Genomic DNA, 24,750 nt, shown 5'->3' on the forward strand with positions numbered 1-24,750 from the left:
CACAGGGCCCCCTCTCTCCACAGATGCCAGTCCGAGGGCTATCTTCCCAAGGAGGGCAGGGCATCAGTATTTCATATCCTGCCTCCAGCTCCCTGTTGTTGAGGTGAAGTTCCAGGTGCGTGCAGCCAACCCGGGAGGGGGGGGGGCTCCCTTCTACCCAGGCCCCATTCATGAGACAGAGATTCTGCTGGGAGAGCCACATTACATATTTTGGTCCCAACTGCCCTTGCCTTGGCTTATAAAATGGGGATTCCACCCCAGAAGAGGCCAATACAGAAGAACTGAGACTACTGCCCTCTTTCCACCTGCAGCTCAGCAACTAAAGTGGGTGTCACTGAGAGAAGAGTGCCATTGTCCCCACCCCCAGCTCCAGAGACACTCAGGTCAGAAATTTTGCCTTTGGGGAGAACCAGACAAAAACACATAGCCTTTTTTTTTTTTTTTAAGATTTTATTTATTTATTGGACAGAGATCACAAGTAGGCAGAGAGAGAGAGCGAGAGCGAGAGAGAGAGAGAGAGAGAGAGGAGGAAGCAGGCTCCCCGCAGAGCAGAGAGCCCAATGTGGGGCTTGATCCCAGGATCCTGGGATCATGACCTGAGCCAAAGGCAGAGGCTTTAACCCACTGAGCCACCCAGGTGCCCCACAAATAGCGTTTTTTAAGAACTTTTTATTTTGAAAGAATTACATAGTCACAGGAAGTTGCAAAGAAATGTATGTACAGGAGCTCTGCTGCAGCCTTTACTTCTCCTCCAGGGTTAACATCCTGCAGACATACCATATCGATGCCGTGAGCCTGACGCTGAAGCACTCCACAGTGTGCACGCACATGTTTGCGTGCAGTAGTCCTCATAAATTCTTAATTCTAGTCTCGCACACTGTTAAGAGTAATAGTGCATATTTTTACCATGATACCTTATTTTTGTTTGTAAATTTTGCAGTCTAAGCAACATGAGTATGCTTGGGAGAAGGCCAAGATTATAAAAAAATTTCAGTAAACAAACTCTCTAATCAATATCAGTGTGTTAATTCATTTGCAGAACTCAATAACCAAAGTTAGATTTTGTTTGTGGGATTGTTTCTTATTGTTTTCTATGTAGATTTTGTGAGACGCATATATATTTACTTCTCTATGGGGCTCGATGTGGAGCACAATGTGGGACTCAATCCCAGGACCCTGGGATCATGACCTCAGCCAAAGGCAGAAACTTAACAAATGGCCACCCAGGAGCCCCTATTTTTAAGTTATTTTAAAGTATCCTAGTTAACTCTATTTCCTATCAGGTCATTCTCAATAATTGATGTGGAAGACTTTCTGCAAAACAATTATGGATTATCATGGTTAGAATTAGGAGATCATGGTCATAAGGACACTGGCCTGGTGATTTTCTGTAGAATGAATGTGGTAGTTTATTGCTTACATCATCATTTCAATCAAGGAAAGAGGGCTAAAAATGACAGAGTTCATCAAATCAAGTCTTATCACAAGAGAATTTTTCCAGCCTAATTTTACCTCTTATCTCTCCAAATTCTTGTGATTATATAATATTGCTGTTTTTAACTTTGTATTTTTTTCTAGAATATTTCCTTTCTCTGTGCCTTTAATAATCAAGTTTTGATTTTTATACTTTCATTTTCATAACGATCATGTCAAATCTTTTGCTGCCAATTTTATCTACAAAGAAGTTTAGTTTTTAACTCTCTTTCATTGTCCACTTTTCAACATGAAGTTGATATGCATAGCGTGTTGGCAAAAAAATGTTGATGTTTTCAATATTTTTTTCCTTTCCGTTGCCCTTTTGGAAAATGTTTCATAATATCCACATAGCATAGATGCAGAAAAAAAGTTTGGAAAAAAAACTTTTTGAACAAAGTTTGGTCACATGATTTATAGACTATTCAGCATTTGTTGTCATAATTCTATGGTGTTTTATGTCTCATTTAGTCTAGCTGGGTCATTACAACTTTTTCAAGGTAGAAAACAATGTCATGTGTATGCTCTTACTACTCTGGACTTTGACAAGCTATGAACAAGTATTTTTTATCTTTTTTAAACAAGGATAGTTTTGTAATCAATTATACACTTTCACACAATTTTATATATTTTTACTCATTTCATATTCTTAACCTTCATATTTATTCTCATTTAAACGAGATTATAAGCATACATTTTTTGTCTCTTTCTCATTGTAAATAAATTCTATACGAAGTAAAAAAGATTTTTAACTCCCTTTAGTAGTGCCAAAATATCAGTATTTTCTTCTCATTGCTGTAGGAGAAAAGTGGTGTTATGAAAGGTATTAAGAGGTTCTGATTTAAGAGGCATTTTGTCTACCTCTAAACCTATGATAAAATGAGAAATGTTGAAAACTGCTATACCAAGGATGATACAGGAAATATACTGCATCTTCATATTTATAACATAGTATTGTTTTCCTTTTGGTGCTGCGTTCCATTAGGTGTGTGATAAAGGACATTTAGTGCAAAGACACAGAGAATCAAATTCTGAAATGAAAGGTAATGTTTTGCTTCTAAACCATTCATTCATTCAACGAACGCTTTTTTGTGCCACCTCTTTGAGGTTGTCGTTGTGCTTGGTGCTAGGGATATGAAGTAAGCTACACCATTTCTTACTCCCAGCAGCTCATTTTTAAAAGGGGGAGAAAAACAAGTAAACAAATGGACTGCAGTGTTACAGGTACAGTGCCAGTATTCCACACTGGGCTCTGAGAGAGCACAGAGAAAGGAGTGGTCAACTACACCAGAGGGTTGGAGTGAGTGGCCATGAACTTGATGGATATCTCTGATTTGAGAGGTTTTTCCCTAAACAGAATATAGGAATTTTAGGTTTTAAAAAACCCCTAATTTCTTAACTTAATAGAGGATGAGCTCAGGAGAGAAAATTATGGACTATTCATTTACTTCTACTGGAATCTGCTAAGTTGGATATGAATTTGACTCTCTATCTGCATTACTATTCATTTATACCACACTTATTTCCAAAAAAGGATTTGAGAGAACCTAATTAAAAATATATGTACATATATATAGATATATATATATATCCATTTAGTTTATGATCTAGCAGGCTAACTAGAAATAGAAATGGGAATAATAACCACACCAAGGAAAGGGGAAAATTCTATTATAACTAATATGGTTTATTGACTTGAAATTTAACTACTCTTTCTCATAGTGATCATACAAGAAAATCACTTTTAATATATAACTTTAATATAGTCTTCTGTTGAAAGGGGAACCCTCCTACACTCTTGGTGGGAATGCAAGCTGGTGCAACCACTCTGGAAAACAGCATAGAGGTTCCTCAAAATGTTGAAAATAGAACTACCCTATGACCCAGCAATTGCACTACTGGGTATTTACCCTAAAGATACAAACGTAGTGATCTGAAGGGGCACGTGCACCCGAATGTTTATAGCAGCAATGTCTACAGTAGACAAACTATGGAAAGAACCTAGATGTCCATCAACAGATGAATGGATAAAGAAGATGTGGTATATATACACAATGGAATTCTATGCAGCCATCAAAAGAAATGAAATCTTGCCATTTGCGACGACGTGGATGGAACTATCATGCTTAGTGAAATAAGTCAGTCAGAGAAAGACAACTATCATATGATCTCCCTGATATGAGGAAATGGAGATGCAACATGAGGGGTTAAGGGGGTAGGAGAAGACTGAATGAAACAAGATGGGACTGGGAGGGAGACAAACCATAAGTGACTCTTAATCTTACAAAACAAACTGAGGGTGGCTTGGGGGAGGGGGGTTGGAAGAAGGGGGGTGGGATTATGGACATTGGGGAGGGTATGTGCTATGGTGAGTGCTGTGAAGTCTGTAAACCTGGCGATTCACAGACCTGTACCCCTGGAGATAAAAATATATGTTTATTTAAAAAAAAGATATGGAAAAAATATATAGTCTTCTGTTGAAAATTTAGTATCAAAAATTAGAACTGAAAAGCGCATTTTAAACTTTTTCTATGTCTGAGCACATATACTCCACGTTAATTAACTACAGAATGTTCATGTTGTTTTCCAACCTACATTTTCATTTAAAATTACAGTGTATTATAAACTTCTATGTTATTAAATGGCGGCAAAGTATTCCATTGTATTAGTGAACCTTAAATTTACCTACCTCCCTTATTAAACTTTTCTTTTGCTTCTTTTCTGTTATGATAATGAAGACCTTATAACTCTACTTGTGTACATTCTTATTTATGATAGACTCCTAGAAAGGAATTGCTGACCCAAAGGGTATGAACATTTTTTAGACTTTAACAGTAAAGATCAAAAATGCAACAAAAATTCATATGTGAGAACTGTTTGCATTAGTTTATTGAGCTAAACTATTTCCATGTTCTAGCCTTTTTGTTTAAAAAAAGAAAAAATATGAAGTGTAAAAGATTCAAATTATTTTCATGCTACTAATGATCTTTTGTCATCTTTTCTAGATATAAAGCCAAATGTATCAGATGATTGTATATTTCATTATTTCAGAAGATCATATCCTAATCAAGGTTTGGGTGAGTAAACTAGGAATATAGACAGTAATTCCTAGTTTCCTAGCCATGGTTGAAGTTGGCAGAGTTCTTTTTTTTTTTTTTTTTTTTTAGATTTTATTTATTTATTTGACAGAGAGAGATACAGGGAGACAGAGAACACAAGCAAGGGCAGAGGGAGAGGGAGAAGCAGGCTCCCCACTGAGCAGGGAGCTCAATGCGGGGCTTGATCCCAGGACCCTGGGATCATGACCTGAGCAGAAGCCAGATGTTTAATGACTGAGCCACCCAGGCGCCCCACAGTCCCAGGACTTCCATTAGCACCCCAAAAATCACATTTAAATGCCACATCCCTTTATTCTCTTTCAATATGGAATAGCCACTTAGCCTTTCTTTGTCATGCACAGCCCTGGCATTTTTGAAGGTCATGGGCCTGTTGTCTTATACAATGTTTGGTTTTAAAGTTTTAATGCCCTCAAGAGTTACCTGGGAAGTTTATGGAAACCCCAGCTTCTGAGTCTGAGCTGGTCTTTGTTGTTAGCCCCTGAATCACATTTTTATAAGATACTTGATAATTCTGATGTTGGCAATTTGCAGGCCAAATTAGTGACTTGCCACTTTAGGAGCTATCTTGAGAGATGGTGGAAGGCCAGACGGTTAGGACCTAGCCCCTCAAACCCTTCTTCATTCTGCATAGCTTTCTTTCAATACTGTTCTGTTCAAAAGAAAAAGATTTTCTGACAATCACTTGCTACAGCATAGAAACCAAGTTCTATAACATGACGTACTAGACTTCCAGTGAACTGGTTCCTGACTGCCTCTCCAGTTTTACCTCTTGCCATCCTCGGCCTTTCACTTTTAGACCTCAGCAAAGATGATCTTCTTGTAGCCTCAGAATAGATCCGTCTTACCACTGTGCTTTTCCTCCTGTTGTCTTCTCTGCCTGAAACATATTAAATTTTAGTAAGGTATCAAATTCTAGTAAGGCTCATAGAGTTCATTTTAAGAAGAGTTAGATGGAGTGATACTGATGTACACACACGGCTCTGCTTGTTCAGAAAACAGGATCAAATCCCGCCTGGAAATCTCGGGGAATGTTTTCTTGAGAGAATTGATCCTTAAATTATGATGCAGTCTTAAATGACAAAGTTGGGCATTTAGCAGAGGGCAGAGAGTGACTTCCTTGAATTCTTAAAAAAAAAAATTGGGGGGGCGGGGGTCCATGGTTTTGTGATCTTGTATGTGAATTCTTTCCTTACTTGAGATATAATATGTCTGGGACAAGAAATAACTCACTCAGAGCCTTTTGACTTCTGTCATCTCTTACCAATATTTATTCTCCCCTTTCTAGAGAGAATAAAACTCTATTTGATAGAAAGACAGAAGCAACTTAGCTGAGGGATTCTGCTTTGTCATCCATCAGGATGATGATTATTAAAATAATCCCAGCAGAACAGACTTAAACATTCTGTGATATATAAGTAAAATTTACACCTTGTCAATATCTATTCATGTCTTAACTCAATATTTTAACCTTCCTTACACTGTTCTTCTATGTCTCAACCACTCTCTTATCAGTCCTTGTTATGTAATCTCCTTGTCATGTTTCTTCATGTTCTTTTAAAAATCTGATGGTCATCTGCTTCCCAGAAGTCTCATGTTATACTGTCAAGTATTGTGCTAGATACTAGGATAAAGTAGAAATACAGTCTATTCTCAGTAAGTAGAGTGACAAGAGGCAACAGAAATATAATGTGATCAATGCTACATGCTGTGTTATGGGATTATATAGGAGTTGTTTGGGGAAAGGGGAATACCAGAGAAATTATCTCAAGAAAGACAACTGTTAGAATTCCAGAGTCCAAATGAATATATATATATATATATATATATATATATATATATATATATATTTTGCCAAGATATGAATTAAGAATTAAGAATTATTAAGAATTCTTGGGGCGCCTGGGTGGCTCAGGGGGTTAAAGCCTCTGCCTCCTGCTCTGGTCATGATCTCAGGGTCCTGGGATCGAGCCCCACATCGGGCTCTCTGCTCAGCGGGGAGCCTGCTTACCCCTCTCTCTCTGCCTGCCTCTCTGCCTACTTGTGATCTCTCCCTGTCTATCAAAAAAATAGATAAAATCTTAAAAAAAAAGAATTATTAAGAATTATTAAGACAAGGGGCACCTGGGTGGCTCAGTGGGTTAAGCCTCTGCCTTCGGCTCAGGTCATTATCTCAGGGTCCTAGGATCGAGCCCCGCATCAGGCGCTCTGCTCAGCAGGGGGCCTGCTCTGTCCTCTCTCTCTGCCTGCTTCTTCTCTGCCTACTTGTGATCTCTATCTGTCAAATAAATAAATAAAATTTTAAAAAAAAGAATTAAGACAAAAAGACAAAATACAGCAAACTGAATCCCATATTAAAAGGATTATACACAGGGCACCTGGGTGGCTCGGTCAGTTAGGCCTCTGCCTTCGGCTCAGGTCATGATCCCAGGGTTCTGGGGTCGAGCCCCACATCCAGCTCCCTGCTCAGCAGGGAGTCTGCTTCTCCTTCTCCTTCTACCTCTCTCCCTGCTTGTGCTCTCTTTCTCTCGCATGCTCTCTCTCAAATAAATAAATAAAATCTTTTTTTAAAAAAAAAAAAGGATTATACACAATGACCAAACAGAATTTACCTCAGAAATGTGTGACTGATTTAACATATGAGAAAATTAAACAATGTAGACTTCCAGGGAAGATGGTGGAGTACGAGGATCCTATGATCACCTCATCCCAAAGACAGAGCTAGATAACACCTGCATCAGTGTAAATAACCCAGAAAGTGACCCAAAGACTGCAGAACAGACTCATCATAGCTAAGTGTAGAGAAGAGGACACATCCTTGTCCTACCCCACGAGAGGAGGGTAGGAAGGGCAGAGATGAGGTCAGGAGCTAAATGGACTGCTGGGACTATTAGCTATAGGGAGGAATGCCACAAAGATGGAAAGGAAAGAGTACCAGACCCGCACAGCAAGAACCCCAGGCCTGGAGAACCTGCAAGAAAACAAGAGGGGCATAATTTTGAGAGATCTTAGAATCGGAGGAGCTTAATACCTGGAAATTTAAAAATCAGTGGGCTCAACTCTTGGGAGAGCCAGGAGGGCAACAGGAAACTTCATCTCCCCCCCCTTAAAGAAACAGCACAACACACAGCCCCACTGAGATACAGCATGAACACAGCAGTTTGAAAAACACATGGGATATATAGGAGGGAGACTTGTTTACTCATCTCCAAGTGTGTTCTAGAGGGGCAGGGATCTTTGGGAGACTTCTCCAGAAATAAAAGAACTAGCAGGTGCCATTTCCCTACCCCACCCACCAGCCTAGATACATGGACACCTGTGGGACACAATACAGTGCCAACACTCGTGACCTAACTTGCTAACAGTGTGCCCCACCCCCACATTCTCTTTCAGACGCACCCCTCCAAGCAGTCCTCAGCTCCAGGTTGTCTCCCACAGCAGACCTGCACAAACCTCCTAACTCCACGTGAACTGCCCCTCCAATATACCACTGGCAGGAACCCACCTAAGGCAGTTCCACAGGCCTGGAAGGGTGCATGCAGCTATGAGAGACCAGCACCATTCCAAAGTGACTCCCGCACACACCAGTCCACCTGCAGCCCTCGCAGTAGGCTGGGGCAGACATGTAGTCTGACAGCAGGTCACACCCACCAACCAAAGCTTCTCAGACAACACAGGGAAAGTGCCCAGCAGGTTGGTGCTACCGTATCTCTGGCAAATGCTTCGTTTGACTCCAACTCAAGCCCAAAGCAGTCCCTGATTAGCACACTGACAACACGGGATCAAAATGCTACCCACATTAGGCAAAGAGAGCCAATACTGATGACTGGACTGGAGGCAAAAGTGACTCAACCATAATAGTAAGGTGCACAAAATACAAAAGATGAGATGCCCTTTAAGCACCAGGTTCTGGTGAGCAGGGGACATTGCATTATAGGGCACCACAGAACCTCTTCTTCACAGGCCACTACTTTGGAAAACAGGAGACGTAGCTGACTTTCCTAACACCTAGAAACAGACACTGAGAATTATGTTCCAAATGAAAGAAAAGGACAGAATCACAGCAAGAGAACTAAACAAAATGGAGATGAGTAAATGCTTGATAGAAAATTTAAAGTAATGGTCACAAAGATACTCACTGGACTTATGAAAAGAGTGGAGGACCCCAGTGATACGCAAAACAAAGAGATAGAAAGCCAATCAGAGATGAAGAACTCAATAACTGAAATTAAAAATATGTTAGTTGGAAAAAACAGTAGACTGGATGAGACAGAAGAATGGATTAGCATCCTGGAGAACAGTAACGAAAAGCAATCAAGCTGAATGAGAGAAAAACATAATAAAAATTGAAATCAGACTAAGAGAACTCAGTGACACCATCAGGTCTAATAATATTTGCATTATAGGAATCCATAAGGAGAAGAGTGAGAAATGGGAGCAGAAAATATATTTGAAGAAATATCTGAAAACTTCCCAAATCTGGGAAAGGAAACAAAAATCCAGGTCCAGCAGGCTCAGAAAGACCCCAACAAAATCAACCCAAGGTGGTCCACACCAAGAGACATAGTAATAAAATAGGAAAAAGTTGTGACAACAAGAGAATTTTAAAAGTAGCAAGAGAAAAAAATAATTACATACAAAGGAAACCCCAGAAGGCTACTAGCTGATTTTTCAGCAGAAACTTTGCAGGCCAGAAGAGATTGTCATACTATATTCAAAGTGCTAAGAGGACAAAATAATACTCTAGCAGCCAATAATAGTCTACCCAGCAAGGCCATCATTCACAATAAAAGGAGAGATAAAGAGTTTCCCAAATAAAAGTTAAAGGAATACATGATCCCAAAGCCAGCCTTACAAGAAATGCTAGAGGGGAGTCTATGAGGGAAAGGAAAGACCATAATCAGGAGTAAGAAAGTAGGAAGCACAAAAGCAATAAAATTATATCTATAAAAAATCAGTCAAGGATTTCACTAAATGAAAGAATGTAAAACATGACACCATATACCTAGAATGGAAGGAGAGGAGTAAAGAATGAGTTCAAAACTAAGCAACTATCAATTTAATATAGACTGCCATATATCTAAGATGTTATATAGAAAACTGACAGTAACCACAAATCAAAAATGAGTGATACAAAAAAATAAAGAGAAAGGAATCCAGGTATATCACTAAAGAAAGTCAGCAAATCATGTGAGAAGAGAGCAAAAGAAGAAAGGAATGGAGAACTACAAAATCAACCAAAAAACAAGTAACAAAATGGCAATAAGTACATACCTATCAATAATCACTTTGAATGTAAATGGACTATATGTGCCAATCAAAAGACATAGGGTGACAGAATGAATAAAAAGCAAGACCCATCTATATGCTGCCTACAAGAGATTTGTTTAGACCTAAACATACATGCACATTGAAAGCGACGGAATGGAAAAATATTTATCATGCAAATGGAAGTGAAAAGAAAGCTGAGGTAGCAATATTTACATCAGAAAAAATATACTTCAAAGTGAAACAAACAAAATATACTTCAAAACAAGAGACAAAGAAGGACATTACATAATCATCAAGGAAACATCCAACAAGAAGTTATAACATTTATAAATATTTATACACACAACAGATACACAAAGCAGCTAGTAACAAACATAAAGGAAGTAATCAATAGTAATATAATAATAGTAGGGGACTTGAACCACCCCACTTATATCAATAGATAGATCATCCAAACAAACAGAAAATCAACAAAAACATTGATATGTTTTTGAATGACACATTGGACCAGATGGATCTAACAGATATATGCAGAACATTCTATCCTGAAACAGCAAAGTACACATTTGACAAAGTCCAACATTAATTCATGATAAAAGCCTTCCACAAAGTAGGTTGAGAAGGAACATACCTCAGAATAATAAAGGCCATATATTTAAAAACCCACAGCTAACATCATACGCAATGGTTAAAAACTGAGGACTTTCCCCCTAAGATCAGGAACAAGGATGTCCACTCTTACCACTGTTATTCAACATAGTACAGGAAGTCCTAGCAATCAAGACAACAAAAAGAAGAAGCATCCAGATTTGTAAGGAAGAAGTAAAACTTTCACTATTTGCAAATGACATGATACTACATAGAGAAAACCCTAAAGACTCCACCAAAAAACTTCAAAAACTGATGAGTGAATTCAGCAAGGTCGCAGGATACAAAATCAATATACAGAAATTTGCTGCATTTCTATACACTAATAATAAAGCAATAGAAAGAAAAATTAAAACAATCCCACTTACAATTTCACCAAAAATAATAGAAAAACCAGGAATAAACTTAACCAAGGAGGTAAAAGACCTATATTCTGAAAACTATAAAACACTGATGAAAGAAACTGAAGATAACACAAATGGAAAAATTTTCCATGCTCATGGATTGGGAGAGAAAATACGGTTAAAATGTCCATACTACCCAAAGCAATCTACAGATTTGATGCAATCCCTATCAAAATACTAACGGCATTTTAATAGAATTCGATCAAATAACACTAACATCTGTGCAGAACCACGGAAGACCCTGAATAGCCAAAGTCATCTTGAAAAAGAACAAGAGTAGAGGTATCACAATCCCAGATTTCAAGATATGCTACAAAACGAGAAATCAAAACAGTATGATAGCACAAAAATAGATCAGAATAGAGAGCCCTAAAAAAAAACAAACAAACAAAAACAAAAACAATTATTTGGTCAATTAATATTCAACAAAGGAGGCAAGAATATGCAATGAGAAAATGGCAGTCTCTTTAACCACTGTTGTTGGGAAAAGTGGACAGCCACATGCAAAAGAATGAACCTGGACCGCTTTCTTACACATACAGAAAAATAAACTCAAAATGGAGTAAGGTCTTAAATGTGAGATCTGAAACCATAAAAAGCCTACACTAAGAGAGCATAGGCAGTAATTTCTTTGACATTGGCTATGGCAACATTTTGCTACATATGTCTCCTAAGGCAAAAGAAACAAAAGCAAAAATAAACTATTGAGACTACATGAAAATAAAAAGCTTTTGTACAGCAAAGGAAACAATCCAGAAAACTGAAGGGCAACCTACCAAATGGGAGAAAATATCTGCAAATGGCATAGCTGATAAACAGTATCTAGAATATATAAAGAACTAATACAACTCAACACCCAAAAAAACCAAAGAATCCAATTAAAAATGGGCCAAAGACATGAACAGACATTTCTCCAAGGAAGATGTACAGATGGTCAATAAACACATGGAAAGATATTCAGCATCACTCATCAGCAGCGAAATGCAACTTAAAACCACAATGAGATATCCCCTCATACCTATCAGAATTGCTAAAATCAAGAACATAAGAAACAACAGGTGTTTGTAAGGATGCAGAGAATCGGGAAACTTTTTGCACTGTCGGTGGGAATGCAAGCTGGTATGGCCACTGTGGAAAACAGTATGGAGAGCCTCAAAAAATTAAAAAGAGAATTACCATATGTTCTAGTAACTCCACTACTAGTATTTACCCAAAGAATACAAGAACACTAATTCAAAAAGATCTGTGCACCCCAATGTTTACTGCAGCATTATTTACAATAGACTTGGACCTACAAGATGCCTATCATTGTTGCCAGCCATAGAAAAGCCATCAAAATGTTGGGTCTGCCATTAGATCACATTTTCAACATGTGGGACAAGAAGAACATCCTCTAATTTGGAAATAGTTTGAAGATGAGAATACAGGAAAACACTACAGTAAAATCATTTATATGCTGTTTCTCTAAAACTGTTCGAAGATCTTTGAAGAAGCACCATGGACTGTACAAAAGGATTCACTGCACCTGAACTATTTGTATTGTGTCTAGGTTATGACAAAAACTCATACACTGGGGGGAAATATGACATTTAGGGGGAAAAAAAAGAATGCCTCAAAACCCAAAGATAAGTTACCTAAAGGGACAGCCAAATGAAACCGCCAGAAAAAACTGTAATTTATTTGAAATCCACCTTCAGATTTACCTCCGTGCTTTATAAACATTTTCCCTGAGAAAGAAGTTTAACATATGGTGACAGGGTGTTTCAGAGGGTCTAAAAACAATGGACATTTCAGACATGCAGCGCCTACATGATAAATTTAAAGATGCAGATGGCCTGAATGCCAGAACATATTTTTAGAAAGATGGAAACTAATTCCTTACAAGTCCAAAAACCTGCTGCTGCCAATAAGTAAAATCATACTCCATACTCAGGTTTGTCTGTTGATGGGGTCTCTAACTTGATGTCATTGCAAGGGACCGCCACCAGGGGCCAGTGTAAAAGTGGGCCCGGTAAGAGGAGGCGTCAAGTCCGGTCTCTGAATGTGCTCAGTGTTAACACTACATAAAGGAGGAACATCCTAAAGGTACAGGCAATTCAAAGAAGTATTATCAGAAAAGGAAACACAAAGTGCAAAAAGATCCTACTTTATCATGGGACATAAACCTGTTATTTTCATTTTTATTAAATATAGGAAGTATCTGTTAGCTCGATTATATTTACATTCAGCTTTTAAAATCTTATATTTATGTGTCTTAAAAATGTACAATATGGCTTATAAAATTAAAATATCCAATAAAAAATTAAAATCTATCAGAGGAGAGAAACAAAAATATTGTTCTATTATTCTCACACATACTGCTTAATGTGTTCTATAAATTACTGCTAAACGCCACTGTTAACTGGTCCTATTGTTTTGCTTAAATAATAGTGTTTATGTAGAAAAAATAATGAATACTGTTTTTCTGAAAATAAATAAATTGGAAAATAGTGTTTATGTAACAGAAAAGCAAATAAAGAATACCTATTTTCAACACTATTTTATAATTTAATGTTAAAATAATACGTATGACGTATAGCTAGCTACCTGTTACATATTATACTACTTTTTTGGTCTGTCATAGCTGTGTCCTAGGCAGGCTCTCTAAACAGTTAGTCACCTGACTGTACATGTATATATCCTTCATAGATCTAACATATGTATTTTCAGTTCTGAATTGTTTGACAGTTATTGGTTAGGCATTTCTACTGTTTGCTATTCTCTTGAAACAGTTTAACTAAAAAGCCTCTAGGGGAAATATGTACTAATAAACTTCATGTCTGACTAAAACAATGGCAGATTAATTGAAGATAAACTCAGTTAAAGTAGCCATTAAATGTATGAATGAGGCAACTGTCAAGAAGTAAAAGTATTGAATTTCATTAATCTTTTTAAAAAATCTCCATTCAGATATTTTATGGCTTATTCTCTTTTTAGTGAAAATACCGGGACGAGCTCCTGCTTGGTTTCTAAAAAGATATTTGAGGTAGGAGAACTAGATTTCTTCTACCCGACTACCTTATTCCTTTTCCTCTGGCTTCTGTGATTTTGATTTTGAATTAAAGCAACAGGTAAAAGTAGCTTTTTTTTATAACAATTCTTAATTGATGTCTCTTTATATTCTCCATAGTATCTGTAGGCTGATGTTAATACATAGCAGTGCTTATCTGATACCATTTGAAGGATATTGAGATTTCAGTATTCCCAAACTATCCCCCATGGATGCCTTAAAGTCTACAATTAGACATTTATTTCTATGCATTTGTCATGGCATTATCTGAGTTTCTCTTTTTTCAAAAAAAAATAAGCATATTGCTGGTGTAAGATAATTACTTCGCTCTTTGGGATGATGACTAGCCCATCACCACCTAGAAGAGCGATTGGAGCGTCTGTCAGGCAGGGCTAATCCTACTACCTGGAAACCGGAGGAAGCATAGAAAGTGAATTCAGGAATAACCTAGATAAACCTGGTAGTTTCTCTAAACCAGTAATTATTATATCACTAGCTCCCTTGGCAAGTTTTCCTGTGCTAGGAATAATGACATGAGCAACCATCAGAACTATGGAATAGTAAGTATCTGAAGGTAGACTGAATGTGTCCAACGGAGGAAACATGGTCTGTGCTTTCTTCCTCCCATGGCTCTTCTAAGAACATGGTTTCTATTCAATATAATGGGTTCTGGGGAAATATGTAGACTCTCCTGTCCCCCAAAACCTACAAAATGGGTAAGAAACCATCTTTGGGGGACGCCTGGGTGGCGCAGTTGGTTGGACGACTGCCTTCGGCTCAGGGCGTGATCCTGGAGTCCCAGGATCGAGTCCCACATCAGGCTCCCAGCTCCATGTGGAGTCTGCTTCGCTCTCTGACCTTCTCCTCGCTCGTGCTCTCTCTCACTGTCTCTCTCTCTCAAATAAATAAATAAAATCTTTAAAAAAAAAAAAAAAAAGAAACCATCTTTGGGCATGCCTGTACTTAGCTCTAGAACTGAACAAACTAAGACAATTTTTAAAAAAATCTATCTATAGAAAGATATCAAACGATACAGGAAAATAAGAGAAAGTAGAAAAAGTATTGGAGTTACAAGCTGTCAATTCTGGACCCGTCCCTCCCTCTTATTAGCTGCATGATGTTGAGCAAGTAAGCTTAACCAGTCTGATTCCTTAACACTCCCTCTCTGATGTAAGATGGGGATGACACCGGCCATCCTGCCTAGACCATAGGACTGCCTGGTCATACAGTATCTGTAAGTCTCCTTTACACTCTACAAGTGTAACATGGCACTACATTACTCTTGCTTAGATAGGTCACCGGTGACACTGAAATCAGAGTACGCAATTTCTTTCAGTTCCCAAAATAGGATTCAGAGGCTCAGCAAAGACCAACAAAGACAGTTGTTAGAAACTGGTGAGAAGACAATCCACGAAATAATTCAGCCCAAGAGCACTAATTTGTATGGAAACTGTTTCAAAGTAAAATCCTTCAAGTGTCCTATGAGCACGCAAACTCCCAGCTGGGCTGAGAAGACAAGGATACCAGCAGAAGGTGGTTTGTTTGTTTGTTTGCTTGTTTAGGATTTTAATAAAGATAAAGGTTACTTTCACTGTATCATCATTAATAAATCCTATGAAATTTGGAACTGTTTATAATCAGAAAGGATTAATAGCCATTTTATTCCTGATTCTGAAAAGTGCTTGCCTTATTTAACTTCTATATAAGTTTGATATAGAAAAAAAATTTTAATATAGCTTTGGAAAAAATTTATTTAATTGCCTTATTCCCAATACCTCATCATTGCTGCGTTCTCCATACTATAGTATAAAAAAGGAATGAACTAATACACATGATATGAATGAATCTCAAAATCATTGTGCTGAGTACAAGAAGTCAGACTTATGAAATGCTTTATAAATCTCATGTAAAGGGAAAAAAAATCTCATGTATAGGAAATGCAAACTAATTTATAGAGAAAAAAAACTAGATAAAGTTTTCCTGGAGGAAGATGGCATAGAGCAGGCGATGAAGGGAAGAATGGACTAGAAAAGAACACAAGGAATCTCTTATGGATGTGTTTTTCTAGATCCCGAATGTGGTGATGGTTTCACAATTGTTTACAGCTGTTGAACTGCCAGTTTCAGTTTCCAGAGCAACTAAGTGAAGTGGAATTCTCTTCTGCTGAGATGGTAAAGACTGAGGGCAGATGAGCACATCGGTTTAGGCTTGTTTTTGAAATGCCTTTCAGACACTGAAGCAGAAGTACTGAGTTAGCAGCTGGGTATGAGTCTGGAGTTCTAGGAAGAGGTCTGGGCTGGATACACATGTAGAAATTTTCAGATAAAGACCGCATTCCAGGGCGTGAACCTGGATGAGACTCTTAAGTGAGGACGGATATAGAAGAGGGTTACGGAGCAGATCCATGGGTATTCCAGTACTGATGGATCAGAAGAAGAATAAGAACCAACAAAGATATATCTCTAACCTTTTTACAAAGCATAATGTATTTCATGCTTTTATTTTAAGTGTATTCTACTTTTTCTTACATTGTCCTCACACCATCTTGGGCATTATAATTGTACGTAATCTTGCCGCATCCTTTAAAATGTCTACTAGTCTTCCTTCAGGCTTTACTCAGGGTTTGTTTTTATCCTTCAGCTCTCTTGCTGAGTATATAGAATTTTTAAGAATTGTGTCAAAATACACATGAAATAAAATTACCATCTTAACTATTTTTAAGCCTAAAGTTCAGGTATTGTTAAGTACATTCACCTTGTCATGCACACAGTCTCCAAAATTCTTCTCATCTTACTAACCTGAAACTCTGGACCCATTTCACAACTCCCCCTCCTCTCTCCGCCCTGCTCCTGGCAACTCTCCTACTTTGAATCTTTGACTATTTCTTACATAAGTAGAATCAAATATTTGGAAGACAAATACATTATTTGTCTTCTTGTGACCAGTCTGTTTCACTGAGCATCATGTCTTCAAGTTTCATCCGGGGTGTAGAGGGTGTCAGAATTTCCTTCCTTGTCAAGGGCTGAGTGGTACTCCATTGTACATATGGACCACGTGCTGTCTGTCCATGCATCCGTCACTAGGCACCTGGGTTCCTTCCACCTTTTTGGCTACTGTGAATTGAATAATGCTGCTTCTATGATCATATACAAATACCTCTTTGAGACTCTGCTTTCAACTCTTCAGGGCATAGACCCGGACATAGAATTGCTGGATCATATAGTAATTCTATTTTCAATTTTTTGAGGAACCACCATACTTTTCTTCACTGTGACTGTACCATTTTCCATTCCCAGCAACAGTGCACCAGGGTTCCAATTTCCCCACATCCTTACCAACACTTGTTATTTTCTAAGGTTTTTTTATAGTAGTCTTACCTAATGCAAGGGGGAAGTAAACACTTTTTAATGTTATTATAATGACCACAATTAACAAAATAAATAATTGCTGCACATCCTGTAGTTAAGAAGGGATTTCCGGCATGCCCTTCTCATGGTCGTTCCCATATCTCCATCCTTCTGTTTCTCAAGATCAGAAGCTTTGCGGTCACCACTGATTCCTCTCTTCTCTCATCACACGTTAATTCACTAGTAAAATCTCAAAATATAGGATTATATAACAGCAGGGTCCTGCTAAAACAAACCTCAGATGGTAACACTCCTCTGCTCAAAACCTTTCAGTAGGTCCCCATTTCTCACTCAGTAAAGTCGGTCTTTACAATGGCCTGTACGGCCCCATATGAACGCTGTCCAAGCCACCTAGCCGAGCTGCTGTCTTAGCTCTTTCCCCATAATTCAGTCTACTTTAGCTACTTGTGCCATCTTGGTGATCAACAAACTAACATGCTCCTCACTCAGGGCCTTTGCACCTACTATTTTTCTTGCCTAGAATGCTCTTTTACTCTGGTATCTGCTTGACTCATTCCCTAATTCCTTCGACATTCCTCAACTTCACAGGGAGGTCTTCCCTGAACGCCTTGTAAAAAACAGAAGTCAACCTCTCCCCCAAGAATTCTTTATTTCCCTCCCCCACGCTATTTTATCCTGTAAACTTCAGCATTATCTGACATACTATATATATTACTTATTTGCTCTTTTCTGACCCTGTAATTACAATATAATGGATAAGAATTTTTAGACAGATCCTTGGCACATAATGTTCAATAAGTAATTGTTGAGTTGATTTAGTTCATGTATCTGTGCGTGTATTTGTGGTTGCTCCCCAGATCTGCGTCGCAACTTTAAAAGCAAAATGAAAGAATGTACTTCTTTCCAGAGCAAGAAGACTGGCATAAATTGGACAGATGATGAAAAGAGAATCTACAGGGATAAAAGAATAGCTCAAACTCAAGAGATTCTGCAGTATTTGCTCCCTATCATGGAAAGCACTAAAAATGTACAAACCCCTCAGAAGAAACAAATACTCAACCCAAGAACCAACTTCCAAATTCAACATCAGTAAGTCGATACAATTTTGTCATTCTCAGATATTGACTACATTTTTATAAGGAAGCAAAGTTTAGTAATTCATTATCCTAAGAAACAAACATACGCTCTTAAAAATGGTGGCAGCTACACCCCATTTAACAAAGGGACAAAAACCCAAAGCCATCAGAAAACAACAGATAGGTGACAGGAATAGGTTATCGGGTCTTATTTGATCATTTGCATGAAATCACTCATTAATTTGGATCTCTGAGTAAGTATACGTGCATAACTTATGACGGTAGCCTGACTTCAGATTTCTCCAATGTGTTTAAGGCTTATAATCCTAGGGTGCAACCAGAATAAGAAATAATTACCTTGAATTACTTAAGCGTATTGATAGTCAGAGGAAAGCATAAAGAATAAGACCAGATTTCTTTTAAAGATAAAAAAAAAATAGAACCATCACTAAGACTAAAAGGAAACACATATACCTAAGAGACAACAGCAAGCTGAAAACATTATTAACAAATCTTAATGAGGTATCTTTGTACTAGACATGATTCTGTGTTTGCACACACACCATGTGTATTTTACACTCTGCACCTAAGGAAATTGAGGTGCAAAGAGTTTAAGTGATTTGTCCAAGGTCACACAGCCAACAGACAATCTGTTTTCAGAGTCTGTTATATTCCCTTGAAAATACAAATGAAAAACAGAAGACCAATAAACTAAATATTCACAGATGACCTACACATCAATGACAAAATTTTGAATATTTTAGTAGGAAAATGAGCAAAGGCTATGAACCAGAAATTCACAAAAGAAAAAAATTGGTCAATAAATATTTTAAATGTTTAATTTCACTTAAAGGAGTGCAAATTAAAGCAATAATGAAATACTATTCATTTTTGCCTCTCAACGGAAGAATTAACTCACTGATGGTTGGAATATGAATTCATACAGAGTTGTGTTTCTTTTGGCTTTGGATGGGTTTTTTGATGCAGAGTTTTGAAAGGCAATCCAACAATGTAAATGAAAAATTCTCAATATTATATATTCATTTTGACTAAAAAAATTCCACTTTTAGAAATTAAACCTAGGGATAGGGCACCTGGGTGGCTTAGTCTGTTAAGTTTCTGACTCTTGATTTTAGCTCACGTCATGATCTCAGGGTTGTGAGATCGAGCCCCTCTTCAAGCTCTGTCCTGAGCATGGGAGCCTACTTAAGTTTCACTCTCTCTCCTCCTCCCTCTGCCCCTCCCCCACCACTTTCTTTCTCTCAAAAAATGTGCTTACTTCGGCAGCACGTATACTCAAAAAAAGGAAATTAAACTTCCGGAAGTGGGGGGTGGAACATCTAGGTAAGAGGTTTCTGTAGTGATGTTCACTTATTTATTTATTTATTTCAGAGAGAGAATGAGTGAGGGTGGGCAGGGAGAAAATCTGAAGATTCAGATGCTTAACCGACTGAGCCACCCAGGCACCTTGATGTTCATTTCAGTATCGTTTAAAAGCGTCAAAGAAAAAGGAAACAAAAATGAACCTAAATGTTCAACAACAGAAAAAGTGCTTAAATATAGTATATACATAGGATGAAGTATTATGTAGCTATGAAATGTTGTAAGTACAGATTAATTAACATGTGATAATGTTCGCAATGCATAAGTGAATAAAAACTACAAATCAACTTTGTTATGTTGCATTTACAGACTATGCAAGTCTATTTAAAGTGTGCCTATTATACACACACACATACACACCTAGAAAGATCTCCAGTAGCACATAGCCCCAACAATGGTTCTCTCTGGATGAAGCCCTGACAGAGGGTGATATTCCTCTTTATGCTTCCCCCACAACTTTTTTTTTTTTTAAGATGTTACTTATTTGACACAGAGAGAGAGATCACAAGTAGGCAGAGAGGCAAGCAGAGAGAGAGGGGGAAGCAGCCTCCCCTGCTGAGCAGAGAGCCCGATGCGGGGCTCAATCCCAAAGACCCTGAGATCATGACCTGAGCCAAAGGCAGAGGCTTAACCCACGGAGTCCCCCAGTGCCCCCCAACTCTTGATTAATGCCTATTTCTTAATAGTATAACCAGCAAAGTCCATAAAACTATAAGGATAGGCAACTGGTGACAGTTTCTAATCTGAAGGGATAGCTATCGTGCTGGGGAAGGCAGGGCCTAATAGAAATTGTGTCTAATATGTCAGCTAATATGGGCGAGACAGATAGCACAGGCCCGGGCAAACAAGGGACCAGTCACATTATGATAACACAAGCGGACTCAATGATCCAGAAACTAATAACAAAATAACAATGGACCTAGGCAAAGATGACAGTTAAGAGATAGCTGGATTTTTTATTTTTAATTCTTTTTTTTAATAAATATGAGAGTTTTTTTAAGATTATTTATTTATTTATTTGACAGACAGAGATCACAAGTAGGCAGAGAGGCAGGCGGAGGGCGGGGAGCAGGCTCCCCGCTGAGCAGAGAGCCCAATGCGGGGCTCGATCCCAAGAACTGGGATCATGACTTGAGCTGAAGGCAGAGGCTTTAACCCACTGAGCCACCCAGGCGCCCCTTGATTTTTAATTCTTATATTCATGAGTGATCTCTTACACACTTTGAACCCAGAAGTGTACTCAGTGTGGACTGGCCTGAGTCTGGAAGGGCAGACAGCTAATAGATTTTATTAATTAAGAGCCCTTTGGGTGCAAATAACAGAAACCAATTTAAGCTACTTTAATCAGAAAGTACAAGGTCGGGTAGGAGGGAAGAAGTATAAGAAAATCTAAGACAATTTATGGCAATAAAGGGTAGAGAGAATTCAGTCAGGTCTCAGAAAAGGGCTGAAACTAGGGAACGGAAAGCCGCCTGAACTCTGTCCCTCTTCAGTCTCCGCTTGTCTCTCTCTGCAGAAAACTCTTCATACCTCACACCCGCACAAATTTGCAACCCCCAACACTTGCGCTTTCAAGACTCTCTCTTCTTCCCAATTCAAAGTTACAGGGAAAGAGAATCTGGTTGGCAACCATGCCAGTGGGTAGAGAACAGATCGTTACGAATGGCAGACGACCCTTGTGGGTCAAGAGGTAGTCCCCAGAGAAGGGCACCTTGTGCCTGGGGTAGGCCCTTCCCCAAATGATCTACCATAGGTATACATGGAAACAAGAAAAAAATAGGAAAATAGCAAGCAAGACCATTCTTTTTTTTTTTTAAGATTTTATTTATTTATTTGTCAGACAGAGATCACAAGTAGGCAGTGAGAGATGGAGAGGCAGGCTTCCTGCTAAGCAGAAAGCCCGATGCAGGACTTGATCCCAGGACCATGGGATCATGACCTGAGCCGAAGGCAGAGATTTTAAACCACTGAGCCACCCAGGCGCCCAAGCAAGACCATTCTTAACAGATTCATTCACTATATACTTCAATACAATCAAGTGGATATTTTTGGCTCTTTGAACTTATTTCTTTATGACTTTATATATTTTGTCTGACTGGCTCGGCACACGTAATGTCACCCATAGGAAGTGATTACAGAGTAAAGTGAGACTAACCCCCCAAATGAGAAAATCATACTTTTGTCAAACCATTTTAGACTTCTTTCCAAGTTTGGACTAGGAAGAGAATACTTAATGTACTTTAACGGCCGGCAGAATTATTATACTGAAGAATGTAACATTTGAACATAATGATGGGGCTGGAACTTCAATTGTCTGTTCTGTTCTTAACCAAAATGAATAGAGACTAGGTGGATGCTAATCAGTATCCTATTACCAAGAGCCCTGACACCTCTTCCTCCCTGTCAAACACTGGTCAGAAATCAGGTATTAAGGATTAAATCTCATATTCAGCATTCCATCTATTAATGATAAAAATCTTTTTTTTTTAATGATAAAAATTCTTGAGAAAGACTATGCATATCAAAATGTGACTGGAGAGATTTTTCACTTCAAGGAAAAAGAAACAGATGCACTTTCCATCTTTTGGGCTCATATCGATCTTTTACTGACTATAGAAAAAAATGTGTAGCGTGTAACAGTATATTCTAATAGAGTAAACAAGTAGATTTTTAGAGAAAGTAGAATTTTAGAGAACATTTACTAGATGTATATAGGTTAGGCGCTGAGGCCCAGAGTGGAAGTCAGGACGCTTGGGTCAGAGCAGGTATCTCAACAAACATACCCTCTTGGCATTCACAAGTATAGGATTGGAGTAGTTCCAAGAAATCATGACCAGAAACTGAAAACCTAGATCATTCTCACAAAAACAATGGTAAAAATCCTAAGGGAAGATGAATTCACCACAAGATTTAAAAATAAGACTTAAACTGTGACAAATACCTAAAGACTACAAATACCTAGGGTACATGACGAGAGAAAAACTCATGTATTTCATTTCTTTCCTAGACTAAAGCCAGCGACTTACATAAATGTAAAGAGATTCAGCACATCTTGGACACCACCCAGAAATCACCCTCTTATAAGCCAACGGAATCTGACGGTCAGCTCTCTAGAGTGGCTCCAGTCCGTGTCCCAGAGACCACTTGAAAACCTGTCACCTCTCAAAGTGCCCAAGAAAAAGAAAAAACACTCTGGAATCAAGGCCACAAAGACTAAAGACGTAAAACCTGTCAGCAGCAAATGGGAGACTTCTCCCCCAAGTTTCGAAAAGGACGCGGATATTAGCAAAGGAAAGAGTCTTCAAGCTGAAGAATGCAACGAGCAAAACTCTATGCAAATAGCTCCACATCCAGCTAAAAATCAGGATGAGCAACCAAGTAAGAAGTACGGACAACCTGCCTTCTATTTGAACCTCCAGAGAGACAAATAATTCAGCTTTATGCTACTCTGAAAACCTTGGATGAAAATACCATATGCTTACTTAGTAAAAAGGAAAAGAAAGAAAAAAGCCCTCCCTACCCTCTCTCTCCCCGCTTACAGATACATATGCATATCCCAACTACAAGGTCCAGATAACCCATCTTCATTAGTGGCAACATCTTTCAGAGATTTAGAAAGAAATCCAGAGAAAATACAGAAAATTTAAAATCACTTATTTATATTTAATTTTTGTCAGGATGGAAAAAAAAATCTATGAACTTCTGAATTCTCCCAAAACAACGTGTGCATTAGAACACCAAAAAACTAAGAACTCAAGGACGGAATGACATCTACTATCAATGACTCTAACATTCCTAGTAGACACCTTAATAAATCAATCAGCAAACATCTTTTCTTGAATTTCTTTTAGTGTGCTAGAAACCATCAGTGGTATAAAAGACATTTCTCCCCACTAGATTACTGTATAATTGTACATGTAAAACATACAAGACTAACATAATTACAGAGTAAGATGGTACCTAGGAATATGCTAAGTTGTACACATGTGACAGTTAAAGAAAATACTATGTATTAAAGGGTGTTAATTGCACAAAGCAAGTGTGTCACAAAATAGCACCGAAATGCATAGTTGATGGTTTACAGTGTAAATGTAACAATGTAAAAGATGAGATGTGCTGTTTGCTTTAGAGCTAATGAATGTCCATTTCCAGCCATTTATTCATGTGAAAGCAAGTGAAACATCTCACAGTTTGTCATTCATAAGACGGCAGTGGAGGGATTCCTCAAGGACACTACAGAGAAATAGGTACGTCAGGCAAATAAGTCAAGAAGGATGTGATGAGTGAGAAAACGAGAGTCACAGGTCACCAGTGGTGTCCATTGTGGGGTAAGGCTAAGCAGAATGAGAATCAGGTAGATGAGGCACATGAAAGATACAGGCTACAAGCTAATTAGGTTATGGTAGCAAGATGGAACTAAGAAAACCCAAGGTTGGGGAGTCTACTCCCAACAATCCCAAAAGCCAGAGGGTTTGAGAACTCACTGGGATAGTAAAAGAGTAACTATGTTTCTGTTTTGGTTTTATTTTCTGTAATAGAGTTTATTTTTTAGAAGAAGTTCACAGCAATACTGAGCAGAAAGTATTTCCCATAAACCCCTGGACACCCACACCTACATAGCCTCCCCATTATCACCATCGCCCACCATCTGTTAGAACTAAGGACCCTATACTGATACATCATGACGATCCAAAGCCCATAGTTTACATTAGGTTTTACTCAGGATGTTGTGCTTTCTGTTGGTTTGGACAAATGTCTACTGAGATAGATCTACCATTACAGTACCATACAGATTAGTTTCACTGGGGCCCCTGGGCTCGCTCAGTTAAGCAGAGTCCTGGGATCAAGTCCTGCATCTGGCTCCCTGCTCAGCAGGAGTCTGCTTCTCCCTCTCCCTCCACCCCTCCCCCACTGCTCATGCTCTCATGCTTTCTCAATCTCTCTCAAATAAAATTAAAAAAA

General features: G+C 38.4%; 1 protein-coding gene across 6 annotated transcripts in view; it reads left to right on the forward strand.

Annotated features, from left to right (window-relative positions):
- AGBL3 (AGBL carboxypeptidase 3) overlaps positions 1–23,598 on the forward strand; it is a 56,239-nt gene extending 32,641 nt beyond the window's left edge. For 2 of the 6 annotated variants that reach the window (XM_044246606.1, XM_044246608.1), the window contains 6 exons: positions 2,459–2,516; positions 4,479–4,550; positions 13,889–13,937; positions 15,298–15,494; positions 18,187–18,418; positions 22,796–23,598. In XM_044246606.1, coding sequence (XP_044102541.1) covers positions 2,459–2,516; positions 4,479–4,550; positions 13,889–13,937; positions 15,298–15,494; positions 18,187–18,418; positions 22,796–23,219 — 1,032 coding nt within the window. In that variant the 3' untranslated portion in view covers positions 23,220–23,598. Of the gene's footprint in view, positions 1–2,458; positions 2,517–4,478; positions 4,551–7,982; positions 8,610–13,888; positions 13,938–15,297; positions 15,495–18,186; positions 18,419–22,795 lie in introns of those variants that run through there. The other 4 variants (XM_044246607.1, XM_044246610.1, XM_044246611.1 and 1 more) reach the window with 4 other exon arrangements.
- Positions 23,599–24,750: the final 1,152 nt, after the last annotated feature.

The sequence above is a fragment of the Neovison vison genome, chromosome 4, assembly GCF_020171115.1.
Source record: "Neovison vison isolate M4711 chromosome 4, ASM_NN_V1, whole genome shotgun sequence".
Taxonomy (NCBI): Eukaryota; Metazoa; Chordata; class Mammalia; order Carnivora; family Mustelidae; genus Neogale; species Neogale vison.